The sequence below is a fragment of the Malania oleifera genome, chromosome 7, assembly GCF_029873635.1.
Source record: "Malania oleifera isolate guangnan ecotype guangnan chromosome 7, ASM2987363v1, whole genome shotgun sequence".
Taxonomy (NCBI): domain Eukaryota; kingdom Viridiplantae; phylum Streptophyta; class Magnoliopsida; order Santalales; family Ximeniaceae; genus Malania; species Malania oleifera.
This window is the reverse complement of record NC_080423.1, coordinates 6,029,773-6,044,167: the sequence shown is the minus strand read 5'-3', so window position 1 is coordinate 6,044,167 and position 14,395 is coordinate 6,029,773. Positions and strand designations below refer to the sequence as shown.

The 14,395-nt window shown below is 33.0% G+C and overlaps 1 protein-coding gene across 1 annotated transcript; it reads right to left on the bottom strand.

Annotated features, from left to right (window-relative positions):
* Positions 1–7,493: 7,493 nt before the first annotated feature.
* Positions 7,494–12,325, bottom strand: LOC131159579 (small ribosomal subunit protein eS6-like). Its single transcript, XM_058114601.1, has 6 exons — positions 12,119–12,325; positions 11,945–12,009; positions 8,812–8,869; positions 8,615–8,723; positions 8,141–8,413; positions 7,494–7,981 (listed from the first exon to the last, which is right to left on the bottom strand). The coding sequence occupies exons 1-6, from the start codon at positions 12,122–12,124 to the stop codon at positions 7,743–7,745; spliced, it is 750 nt and encodes a 249-aa protein (XP_057970584.1). The 5' UTR covers positions 12,125–12,325; the 3' UTR covers positions 7,494–7,742.
* Between the last annotated feature and the right edge of the window lie 2,070 nt (positions 12,326–14,395).

The following is a 14,395-nucleotide window of genomic DNA, read 5'->3' as shown; positions in this document are numbered from 1 at the left end:
CTATTATTCTTCGGGTCACTACATTGCAAATCTGTGTCTGATGGCTCACGAAGACCACGAGGTGCAGTCTTTTTTTTTGCTTCATTCTATTATTTTAGTCATTTAGAAAATGAAAATAGCATGCTCTCTTATGATGAACTACAATAGGAATATTTGCATACACTTAAAATGCTTGAGAAGATGAATAAGAAAAATTCTGATTTGAAGTTAAAATTGAAGGAACTTTCAAAGTTAGTAGAAATTCAAAATGAATCTCATGCATCCTTAATAAGAGAAGGATTTGAAAATTGAGGAGTTAGAAAATAGTTTGAAAAATTAAGGACGTAGGTCGATTTGGCTGAACCTCAGTGCTGCTCTGAATACTCTTCTCCAACACCGAGGTCTTATCAACTAATTTTGAAAAACTCTAGACCTGAAACCTGACCACTAACTCGTAAATTCTGCACCTCATGCCTTACTCAAATTTCCTGCCTTTCCTTACCTCGTTTGGGATCAAAAATGGTGTGAAATGCGACAATTCTACAAATTTAGCTGCATACTCCACAACCATCATATCCCCCTGGGTTAGATTAGTAAACTCCTCCATCTTTTCCTCTTTGACAGATGAAGGAAAATATCTATCAAAAAATAGCTCCTTAAATCTCTCCCAGGTAAGAGCTATCTTTACCACCCTCTAATCCTCTAGCAGCTTCACAGAAAGCCACCAGCGCTTCGCTTCTCCAGTCATCTTGAATGCAGCATAACGGACCCTCTGTTCGTCCATGCAGTAGAGTACAGCCATAATCTCCTCTATATCTTGTACCCAATTCTCTACAGCCACTGGATCAGGTCCTCTTGTAAAGGCTGGAGGGTTCATCCTCATAAATTTCTTAATGTTGCTGCCCTGTCCTGCAGGTGGACAGTTCTGTTCTTTTGGATTCTTCTTCATCTCTGCCTTAACCTGACAGGCGATACCCCGCAACACCTTAGAGGTATCTATTTCTTCTTCACTAGAAGTCACTGAATCCTCCCTTCCTTCAGCCTTTATATTCTCATCTCCAGAATCCATCCTGAAAATAGGACAGAGAAGAGATAAAAATTTCATATCATAACCCTAAACAACATAATCATTAAATTAAATCCAATAAAAATCCAAAATCTCCATATAAGGACCAATCTCACGGTTAAGAAACATCACCATCGGTGGATTTACCGTGGTTTTTTGAGACTGTTGATTGAATCAAAAAATCACAGAAGTCCTCCAAGGGATTTCTGCCTCCAAGCTATAAGACAAAATCCTATACTTCCCTAAACCTAATTTAACATTTCCATCTAATATCCTTATCCTAACTAATTCCTATACTCTAGTATAAATCATTTCCTAAATTCTCAAAATTCCAAAATCATTGCTCTGATACAAAAATGTAACCCCCGAATCCTTAATCCCGGGTCCGGTGCGTTATTCCTGATAATCCATAAATCTAAACATTCGCAGCGGAAAACATAAATATAATTTTCATATAACATAATAATATAATACCAGAGTTTACTAATTATAACTATAATCCATATAATAAATCATCTATCACCTGCATTTCCATATACACACATATCTCCAAAACATTTCAATCCACAAAAACCAGTATTCACAATCATTCCTTTCTCAATAGACTTAAAACATAAAACATAAAACGTAAACTTTAACTTTATACAACCCCATAGTGTATCAAAAACATACCCTTTCTCTTTATAATCCTTAAAAAGGCTAAAAAACCCTCGAGCTCTCTAAGCCCGACCTCAAGGATGTCATAAAAAAGAAATAATCATATTTGGGTAAGACACATCTCAGTAAGGGAAGAAATAATATATTAAAAACAGCGTGTGGCTAACATGAGGTTTATAAATATCATTTTAATAACATTTGCAAAACGTTATCATAAACACTGAAATCATTCTCTAAACCTAATCAATCACATGCAAATATTTAACCCATGAGATTACCTAAGGATGGGGGTAATTACCCGCCCATACAAGTAGCACTCCTCTGCTCTGATACTTAGGCAACACGAAGGTTACTACTGAAGCATACCAGCGCACTAACCTTACTCAGTAAGCCCTCAAGTATTAGATTAATCTCGTACTCACACAATTCAAACAAAGGTTTACGAGGAAAGACCCCAAGGATAGGAAAATCTACCTGCCCATACAAGTAGGTTCCCTCTACCCTAGTGCGTTATGCAGTTATTGCCACATCTGAAGTTACTAGCGCACTCGCCTTTCGCAGCAAGCCCTCAGACGAAGAGTACACCCCGCCTTATCGTAACATGTTCTATGTACGTAGATACTTCTAATATCATAATACATTATTCTTTCTGTCATTATTCAATCATTCACATCTGTTCGTGTTCATAACTTATACATTTCATTGCATTTCACTTCAAGTGACTCTTTCCCATTTACATCGTTTACATTTCACATTTCATTCCTTTATCATTCATTACCATTTCATTGTGTTTTCATTTTATTCCTTCGTACTACAGCTGGTCTTTAGCCATCATCAGTTAGTCTACAGTTCTTTTTAACTGTCATTAGTTAGTCTACATAAAAATGTGCTAGAATCTGCTAACATAGCTCTTTTCAGCTGTCTTACATTTACATGATTGCATTAACATACACAAGTAACATAGTCCATATCATATTTTATTCTTAATACTTTACTTACTTAACCTACATCTCTATATTTGCACAGAACTTACATTTACTCATGCCACACAATTTAGCAGTATAATTCATACGTATTTCTTATAAAATAAGTCAACCCACGCTTAACATTTATATGCTGAAAATACCTTTTATTTCTTACATAGTTTCCTAAAAAATACCTTTCACTCTCATCAGTTCATTTTCACATATACATAACTATATAAGCAATCCTAGGCTCAAAAAACATAATTTTACATGGTTGACATTTTATACCCACATGGAAACATATACTTAAATAAAACATAAACCCATTTTAATTCATGAAAAATTGATTTAATATATAATTTCCCCTTACCTGACTTCTGAACTACGCCTGGCAGGATCCCCGATCCAATACCCACGACGTTCACTTGGACCCTAAATCCAAAAATCTTAGTTTAATTAAATAAACTCCAACTGACTCAAATCTTAAGAAAAATACTTATTTAATACTTTCTAGGCTCCAAATAACAATATTAGTTAAGAAATTCCTAAAATAACTCACTTGCCCTTATTTTGGGATGTTTCCTAAACCTCTCAAACCAACGATCAGCTCCTACAGCCTTGCAGAGAACGATCCTACAAATCTCGTGGTGGTTTCGGATAGTCAAACTGGGTCAAATTTGGCCTAAAATTGAAGAGAAAAGGCTGGGGGAACCGTTTTTTAGAGAGAGAGAGAGAGAGAGAGAGTGAGAGAGAGAGAGAAAGATCTTGAATTTTCTCGCTGAAATGAAGAAAAATTCTATTTATAGGCAGGGCTTCGTCGACAAGACACGTGGGTTCGTCGACGAGCCACTGAAGAGACTTCGTCGACGAGAAGATACATTCGTCAACGAAATTCAGAGTTTAAAATTTACTCTCTCGAGATTCCTTCGTCGACGAGGAACAAAATTCGTCGACGATCTTTAGAAGGACACTCGTTGACAAAGACAGAGCATTCGTCAACGAGGCCTACCACTCCTTCTCCAATTTCTTTCCTTTTCCCCTTATTATTCTTTTCATTTATTATGCTTCCCGATTATTGATAATTTTAATTTCCGGGTCGTTACATTCTCCCCTCCTTTAAGAAATTTCGTCCTCGAAATTTCATGTCCCAACAACACCATATATCAAGAATGAAGCACTTGACATACCCTAGTCAACTATCTGACCATGTTAATCAAAATCAGCCACTAGAAGCAACCTTGTCAAAGACCATGACCCTAACTATATCCATCCCTAACCATGTCAAGTAGGTAACTTGACGTCTATATATTCTACCTTTAGCAACATAGACTATCCAACCACCAAATATCAAGATAACTTATGAAGGTCATTTTAAGCTACTACCTTTGCGCATGAGTTGCTTATGTCGTGTGTGGTGACAATGTCAAAATAATCAAAGGTCTGATAATTATCCACTTGAAATATGTTATAAATAAGAATTATATATAGATAATTATAACTGAGTGTTGTTGTCATATGTGGGTCGTACATATTTGTCAAGCTAATTAAGTTGTCATATGAATGGATTTTGAAGTTTTAACATGAGAACAATATGTACATATTTGCAATCAAGGCTTAAAGCTAATTTCATTTGATGATAGTGATTTTGCACTAGGACTCCATGGATAGACACTGCCAAATCACATAACTATGTTATGTTCTATATATATATATATATATATATATATATATATATATATATATTTTTTTTCATATTGTTGTGTTTGTGCATAATCTTAATGCACAGTTTCACAACAAAAATTAAGCCAAGAGATGAAACCTTAAAGACAAAATTGCCATACAAAAACCAAATAAAATTCGTAATTAGAATAAAATGTCAGACCAGGCAAATTATGTTAACTCTACACTACAACAACAATAAAACCAAGCATTAGTCCCACTAAGTGGGGCCGGCTATATGAACCATTTCTCTTGATAGATTCAAGGACATTAAATCCTTACTCACTATCTCCTCCCAAGTTATTTTAAGTCTACCCCTACCCTTTCTACTGCCCCCCACAGTAACTAAGTTACTCTTCCTCACAGGTGCACTGCGGCCTACGTTGCAAGTGTCCATACCATCTGAATCTTCCCTCCCTTATCTTATCTTCTATAGAAGCTACACCTAACTTACCATGAATACGTTCATTCCTTAATTTATCTTTCGATGTTATACCACTCATCCATCTAAGCATTCTCATCTCGGCAACTTTTACTTTTTGGATATTATGTTTCTTCGTTGCCCAAGATTACGATCCATATAGCATAGCTGGTCTTATAGTTGTCCTATAAAACTTTAATTTCAATTTTAAGGGTATTCTATGATCACATAGCACACTTGAAGTACTTCTCCATTTTACCCAACCTGCTTTAACTTTATACATTACATCATCTTCAATTTCTCTTTTAGCTTGCATAATAGATCCAAGTTATCAAAATCTATAAGTGCTATTTATTTCTTCATCATCAAGTTTAACTTTGTCTCCAATATATATCCTATCATTACTAAAATTACATTTCATATATTCTATTTTATTTATACTTATCCAAAAGCCTCTAGATTCCAAAGCTTTTCTCCATAATTCTAACTAAACCTCTACTCCATCCCTAGTTTCGTCAATTAATACAATATCATCTGTAAACAACATAGATCATGGAACCTTCTTTTGAATACTCTTAGTCAATTGGTCCATCACTAAAGCAAAAAAGATAAGGACTCAAAGCAAATCCTTGATGTACACCTATGGTGATTAAAAATTCTCTAGTTTCTCCATCTATAGTCCTTACACTAATCATTACTTCATCGTACATATCCTTAATGACATCGATATACCTACAACATACACTTTTTTTCCCTAAAACCCACCATAGAACTTTCCTAGATACCATATCATATGTTTTCTCAAGGTTAATAAATATCATATGCAAGTCCCTCTTCTTTTTCCCTAAATTTTTCCATTAATCTTCTTAAAAAATAAATAGTTTCAGTGGTAAATCTCTCAGGCATAAAATCAAATTGATTTTCTGAGATCATCATTTTTAACTTTAATCTTTGTTCAACTGCCCTATCCCATAGTTTCATTGTATAACTCATAAGTTTAATTCTACGATAGTTATTACAATTTTGAATATCTCCTTCATTTTTGTATATATTTATTAAAGTATTTTTCCTCCATTCATCTGGCATTTTCTTAGTTTTTACAATTGTATTAAATAAATTAGTTAACCATATAATTTCGTTATCACCAAAGCATTTCCAAACTTCAATTGGGATGTTATCTGGTCTTATAGTTTTCCCATTTTTCATCTTTTTTAGTACAAACTTAACTTCGTTAACTCTGATTTTGCGAATAAATCTTATATTTTTAGTCTTTTCCTCATTTGACAATTGTAAGTTTAAGTATTATATTTGGTTTTCGTTAAACAACTTACTAAAGTAATTTTGCTATCTTTCTTTAATAGCTTCGTCCTTAACCAAGACAATATCATCCTCACTTTTTATACATTTTACATTTCTTAAGTCCTTGCTCTTCCTTTCTCTAACTTTAGTAAGTTTAAATATATCAATTTCCCTTTCTTTTATACCTAATCTATCATACAAACTATTAAATGATCTATATTTAGCTTCACTAACGGCCTTTTTTGCATCTTTTCTTGTCTCATTATATATTTAAAAGTTATCTCTGTTTCTACATTTTTGCCACGTTTTATATCAAATTCTTTTTGTCTTTATGATTCTTTTGTACATTTTTATCCCACCACCAACTTTCTTTGCTATTCGAGAATCTTCCCCTTTATTCACCTAAAATCTCTTTTGCTTTCTTTTTAATAGAGCTGGCTAATCTATTCCAAAGAGTATTTGTAATCACATCCTCTATGGTCCAATCCTCATCTTTGATCATTTTATCTTTAAATTTTACTATATTTTCTCCTTTTAAGTTCCACCATCTAGTTCTCCTACACTGGTTTATTTTATCCTTTTTATTCCATTTTTTACTGCATATATCTAACACTAAGATGTGTGGTTAGGCTTTCACCTGGAATAGCTTTACAATCCTCAAATAATAAACGATCTATCCTCCTAGTTAAAAAAAAAAAAAAAAATCTATTTGACTTCTATTTTGCCCACTTTTAAAGGCTATTAAGTGTTCTTCTATCTTCTTAAAGCAAGTATTCATTATACTAAAATCATATGATATAGTAAAGTCTAAGATCATCTCCCCAACTCATTTTTGTCTCCATATCTATATCCTCTATATATATCATCTCATAATTTTTATTCTCTTCCAACGTGTCCATTCAAATATCTTCCTATAAATATCCTCTTATAATTTTTATTATCTCTTCCAAAGTGTCCATTCAAATATCTTCCTATAAATATTTTCTTAGTCCTAGTATGCCTTCTATGATACTATCCATATCTTTCCAAAATTATCTCTTTAAGATTTTCTAGCAATAAGCACTAATGATATTTATTATCTCTTGTCCTAATACCATCTTAATTTTTATAATTCTATCTCTTACTCTAATTACATCCACAACATTATCTTTTAAATTTTTATCTATAATAATGTCCATTCTATTTTTATGCTTTTCTTTTCCAATGCACCAAAGTTTAAATCTTGATTTATCGATTTTTCTAACTTTATCAACTTGCGTTTCACCCTTAGGCCCTTAGCAAGTTCAAATTAGTGAAATTACAACTTAAAAGTTTCTAATTAAGACAATATAAGAAATTAAAATATCAAAGGTAAAATTATTAACAGTTAAAACCGCTGAAGTAGAAATTTGTAAAACTTCAAGAACATGCAAATTAATCTTAAACCAAAAAAATAGGACCACAACTCCAGCAACATTGGCACAACACAGATCAAAAAGTGAAGCGTAACACAAGCTATTACAAGGCAAAAGACGGAAAGCAAAACAAGCCCTTCAATAAAAAGGACGGTCAAAATAACCTCTATCTGGGTAAGGAGTCCCACAAAAGACAACTGTGATAAATGATCAACTCATAGTAACAACTGCACGCCGATGACCTAAGCTGTAACAGATGGCTTTGAGGCAGCAGAGAGTTTCGATCTCCTCTTTGCTAAGCTCTCACTTCGACGCTCACGCTGCTCCTTCAACCTGCTGGCAAGAAGCTTTTGATACTCTGCTGCCTCTGACTTGGCCTTTGCGATTCTCTTCTTCTTCTCTGCAATTCTTGCCCGTTTCCTCTGCAACGTCAATGGGGTCACCAGCCTCTGAATTTTGGGCGCTTTGCTGCATTTTTTACCTGCCAAACAAAAAACAAGTGAAACCATAGCTTAGAGAGACAACAATCCACCCAAAAAATTCTACCTGAAACTCCCATATCCTTATAAATTGAAACTTTCTTCGTATTCAAGGCAATTCTTTCCTGTACACAAATCTTGCAAAAGAAAACCAAACTCACCAGATTTTGTTGTGAAGGTTCGACGGTATGTGTTGACATACTTCCGCACATCATCCTCCTTGGAGAGGTTAAACAGCTTCCGGATCTTTGATGCCCTCTTTGGACCTCTCATCCTTGGTTTCTCCACATCGGTCAGTCCAGGAAGATCATTCTCACCCTTCTTCACAATAACCAAGTTCAGAACTGAAAGGTCCGGGCTAACAATGCATCCACGAACCGATTTCCTCCTACGCTCTCCATTTCGCCTACCATGCCCACGGAAGCAAGGGGTCCCTGTCCAACAAACATCGATTCAAATTTGTTACTTCATGCGACAAAAGCCCCAACCAATACCAGGAGGCAAAAGACCTCGCAGTTCACTTTCACACAGCAGTGGATGTGTACAACACCTACGCATGTTTGCAGTGCGGTGCAAAATGCACAGAGAGGGAGAAGGAAGAGGGAATGAAATAAAGAAATAGTCATCCCACAAACCTCGGGTAAGCAAAAGACGAACACGTCCTTGAGTAAGGACTCCTTGCTTCATTGGAAAACCTTGTTTGTCACAACCTCCCATTATTTTAAATACATAACCCTTGAACTCCTGTAAGGGGCACCAGAATGTGTCAAATTGCCAATACCATCTTGATTCCACGTATGGAAAAGACAAGGAACATAACCCAAGCACATACCTCGCCCAAAGCATCTCCACTGACCTCTTGAGAGATCCTCTTATCAAAAAATGCTCGACTACATCATATTCAAAGAAAGGAAACATTAGATCTCTTGTTTACTAAAAGAAGATTCGCATGGATAATAATAAAAATGAAATGACATTGTAACAAATTAGTAAAAAAAACTTCAAAACAAACATCGCATCAGTAATTGCACAGATCAATATTTGAATATGAAGGAATGAACAAATGGATTTTACAAATAATTACCAAGGTTTCTCATGACAAATGAGCTGAATATGCAGTCATTAATCAAACAACCTATTGAAAACTAGCTGGAAAAGCCATTGGCTGTGACTAGCAAACATTCCAAAAGTAAAATACAGAATCCAATTGATTAAACAGCTCAGAATATGTAAGCCATTTCAAACTTAAATGGAGAATGATATTCTATAAAAACAAACTAAAAGGCAATGATGCATTTCCATCTTAGTCAAATGTTGAAAAACAAGACCCAGCTACGTCATCCTCAGCCAGCATCAGCTTTTATTTATTTATTTATTCCTTGTTTGCAGAGAAGAGGGTGGGAAATTGAGTTCAATGCACAAAGCAGCAAACCTTTGATTTGTCACTAATAAGTGAAAAGTAGAACACTCTATAATTGTTTTTTTTTTTTTCACATTGGAAGGATCCTAGTCTACAAATATACACCACATAAGAGTAAGTCATCAAACAAAAGATTTAAAATTTCCTAAATAATAATACAATCTTCCAACATTAATGGATAATTAGGTAAACAAAAAAGAATTCGGTTAACCATACACACTTGCCATTTCATATTGTACAAAACTATGAAATCACCCACACCCCCAGGGAAAAGTAACATTATTTGTTGACCCTTATCAACAAATTGTATTCAATAAGAAACAAAATTTGTTAAAATGAAAGGAAATGTTTGCCCCTTTGCAATTTTTTGAACAAAAATTTTAAATAGTGTGATAATGAATAAATAATGCATAATGATAATTAAATATTACTTAATAATAATTATTAATAACAGATGAATTATAAATAGGGGTCAGCCTGGTTTGCAGCTTGACAAGCTAAACTCTTTTAAGTTGAGGAGATATTTTTTGGCAAAATCATCAATTCAAAATCAACTTTGTAGCAAATAACAAATGAATGGCGAAAATTTGAGTAGCTTGCTTGCACTTCATTTCATAGCAACTTCAGCTCCCAATGAGAGTGTTATAGTATAATTTTCTTACGAAAATATAGAATCTTGAATTTTGATTTTATAAATTCAAGTATGAGGATTTTATCAATGTAATTTGAATTTTTTTAGTTTTATGAATGCAATGCTGAATTTTAGAATCAAACATAAGAATGTGTGAGAATGACATTTTCACATTAGTGGAAGGGGTGCGTAGGTGTTTTCTTTCCCTGGTTTCTGTGTGCAGAGAGGTCTCTGAGGTGCTGGTTGCATATTGGTAAGTGTAAACCTTACAAGATCTCTTGAAATTTAGAGGAAAATATAAATCCATTCTCCCACAAATCCACAATTTAAAGCAACATGACAGATGAAAGAAGAAACGGAAGGGGGTAAGGGAAGTATTACCATGAGTTCATTTAAGCATGAATTGAGAATTTCATCTAAACATACACAAGATGAATTAACATAGGAAATATGAAATTCATGAAATCTACAGCATTTCATAAGGCATATGCGTTCAAAAATTGCAAACTTTACATGCAGATATCATCAGAATCACCAAAAATAGAAATTAGGATAAATATCTTCGAACTTAGTCTTATATAATTGATACCATAGCAGACCAATTTAGAAACAAGGATATCCATGTTTGCCTAGTGAAAAATGAATTTTAAAGACCTCTATTGTCCATTATAACAAAAGAAAGGGGGGGGGGAGACAGAGAAAGACAGAGGAAGAGAACAGGAGAAGCTAAATTTCCCTAATTAGTCAGGGTAATTTTAAATTCTTCAATACAAGAAACAAATACTCATAAAGTAGCATCCCATCTTTCAAATTCTCTCATCTCTTACGCTGGTGAAATTTTGATGGCGCCTCAAAATGTGGGAGATCACTTGCTCATTTTAAATTCTTCAATACAAGAAACAAATACTCATAAAGTAGCATCCCATCTTTCAAATTCTCTCATCTCTTACGCTGGTGAAATTTTGATGGCGCCTCAAAATGTGGGAGATCACTTGCTCGCAAGACATTGGGGTTTTAGATCAGATAGAAGAACTCTGTCCTTGGTTTGGTACAAAATTATCCATCTAATTAACTCTTTGGGTTGAGAGGAATGCAAAGAATTTTCAAAAATTGCACAACTTGCACTAGTTTATTATGGTATAGAGTGGGGTTCTTCACTTCCTTTTGGGGCCATTTATTTAGTTTTTTTCAAGGTTTATCACTGCCCAACCTTCAAAGGAATTGGAAGGCAGCTCTATCGTAATATTTTTTATTGTTGCTCATTATTCTTAGAGAACACCTCTTCCTCACCCTATTGTGCCTTGTTCTGGTCCACAATAAAATTTTCTCTAATCATTAAAAGACTAGTAGGCTGTTGTTTAGAAGCATTTTAGTTAGTTTAGACGTTGACAATAAATCCTCTTCCCCATTTTAGCAAAACAAACTGCTACGGGGAAACTACCAGTAAGGAGGCCGCCTGTTCCAATTATAACATAAGATCCTTTTTGAGCAAAAATACAATGAGACGAGAGGGACTTATTGTCAATTAATATGTACAGCCTTCAATTCCCCCATCAGGTTCTCAAGAAAATTGGGGAAGAGTGAAGAGATTTGATCAGTCAATTTCATGTTTCATAGTCTGCTGGACAAGGAAAACTTAATTTCATCCAAGACAATTAGTTCCATTAAGTTATGTTTTTTGTGTCGTCAAACGTATGAAACAAAGTAATAGCAAGAAGAAGATTTAGGAGTTAGAACAGGCAGACAAGTTCATTGCTAAGTACAAATATATCTCACTAACACTAATATTCATTTGATCTCCAAAATCAAGGGATCTAATGATAGATACGCATTTTGCAGTACAAAAATATAATAAAAAGTACAGGCGATTCAAGGCAACTCCATGAAATTAGATGGCAAAAGCAAGTTTCTTACAGTTTCTGATCATCGTCAATTTCTAGCTTCTTCTGGCATCCTGTAGTAGGGTTTGCGATGTTGAACTGAAAACAGAACACCGAACAAATTAGATATAAAAAAAAGAAAACGATAAGTGACTTAGAGGAGGCGAGACATAGTATGTTTGTGAGAGAAAGAGGTAAGTGCTCCAACCTTCATCTTCAACGGCGGTGGTGAACAGAGAGCGGAACCAAGAAAATGCTCTGGCTCCCGTTCGAGTGAAGAATTAGGGTTTCTGTGTATCCTGTCAATTTATACATGAAGGGCGAAAAACGGGTCAATGGGGTGACCCGTGAGACTGTGACCCGCCCATTCGTCTATCTATACTTGGGTTAACCCGAACCCAACGTATCGGTATAACTGTCAAAAATTAGAGGAACCAAAACTAAAATTTAGAAACAGAAATTAAAAACTATCAGCAACTTATTTAATTAATATTTATAAAATTAATACAAATAAAAAACTTAATTAAACAATACTCACTTTCATATTTAGATCAAAATATTATAAAAATATGATTAAACTAATAAAATTACAAATAATGCGCATTAAAAAATTTACTGTAATAAAATTTTAATTTATTATAAGTATTTTATTTAATTATTCTATTTTCAAATTTTACTTTATAATAAAAATTTTAATTGAAATGACAATTGAAAAATAGTAAAAGTATTTTATAATTAGTTTATTATTTTTTAAAATTTATGCATATTTTTATTTAAATTATATTTAAACTTATATGATTATTTTATTTTCTTTTATTTTAAAAGTGTATAAAATTAATAATTTAATCAAAAAAATTATTTCAAGATATTAAAATTTCTCACAACAAGTTGTCAAAATAACTAAAAATAATAAAATTTGATTTTCAGCTTTTTTGGCAAACAGCTGAAATCGGCAACAAAAACAAACTTCTTTTTTATAATTTGTTTTTCATTTTGAAGAAACAAAAACAAAAAATAGAAAGCAATAACCATACTAAACAAATCCTTATAAATTTGGCCGATTTGAGTTCAATATATTCAAGTTCCTATTTTAAGATATAATTATTTTAATTTTAAATTAACATTTTATTCTTATATTTTATTGTATAAGTATTATATTTGTCTATTTGGATATAATATACCTTTTCTTAAATTGTAAGTCATATTTTTTGAAATATTAAGTAAAAAAAATAAAAATAGAAAAGTCTTATTTTTTAAAAAAAATTACTTATATTTGTTGAAATATTGAAGAGAAAAATAGTAAATATGTGATCTTAACTCATATTTTTGAATATTAAAAAATGTAAAGCAATTATTTGTATATTAAATAATAAATACTCGTTTACGACCTATAATTAATTGAAAAAATTTAAGTTTATGCTTTACTCACCTGTTTTATACATGAGTCAGCACAAACCTAACCTATTCGAATCACACTAGCTAACATCCTAACCCAAATCTAAATAGCTAACCTTTTTGCCATCATTTGTCAAAATTAGATATTTATTTACCAAGTAGAGAACCATGTATTTATTTATTTATAATTTCTTCCTTCACATGCAAAAGCTCAATATGAAAAGAAATTAAAAAAAAAAACAAAACAAAACAATAAAAGGTTAAAAGAGAAAGGCATACGTTCCTAGTAGTTAGAAGGAGTCCCTCCACATAGAATTTTAAACCCATAGAACCCACCAAATTCCTCACCAAACTTATATTAAAACCATCAATTTTTGCAACCCTCCCGAACCTTGCCAATCACGAAAAAGACTTGCAAGGGACAACTCCTAAAGACACGATTTAGAATCCTCTAATAATAAGATGTCATATTAGCATTTGGATCCTTATAAGTATGAGTATTGCTTAGTATGGATCGAACGTTGTGAGTCCCACATCACTTTAGTGAGTCCACAAATTAATACAATATCTTATGAGTTGAGGATTCTAAATCTTATATGAAAGGACAGCCCCTTACAAGTCTTTCTTACCAATCACATAATTCATTAAAAGTAACATTACATGTGTGTGTGTGTGTGTGTGTGTGTGTGTGTGGCAAAATCGAATTTCTCCTAAAGCAATCTCAACTCCAGTGTGATTATCAATCATTTTAAGCATTTTTGCAAAACATTTATACATGTTTAATTTCAAAAGATGAATAAATTTAAAAAATGAGAGGACTTGCCTATTGTAAACTTTCCTAAGATACTCTTCACAAATCAAATTAGTTTCCTAAAAATTTCACATTGCCTTTGAAGTGTCTAAGCTTCTCATGACATTGTTTTTAAGGATTGAACTTGTCGGCCCAAAAGTTGTTTCTAGAGGGGGGGTGAATACTCTTTTCACAGATTAAATATTTTTCTACAAAATAATAAAACTTGGCAAGATGCAAGTAATTTAAATCACAATAATTACAAATTAAATAACACAAGTAAATAAGGGATAAGAAAGA

Excerpts from the sequence above, each read along its gene's own strand:
- LOC131159579 (XM_058114601.1), bottom strand. Across the intron at positions 8,724-8,811 it reads GTGGAGATGCTTTGGGCGAG|GAGTTCAAGGGTTATGTATT; the intron begins GTATGTGCTTGG and ends TGCCCCTTACAG. Across the intron at positions 8,414-8,614 it reads TCGTCTTTTGCTTACCCGAG|GGACCCCTTGCTTCCGTGGG; the intron begins GTTTGTGGGATG and ends TTTGTTGGACAG.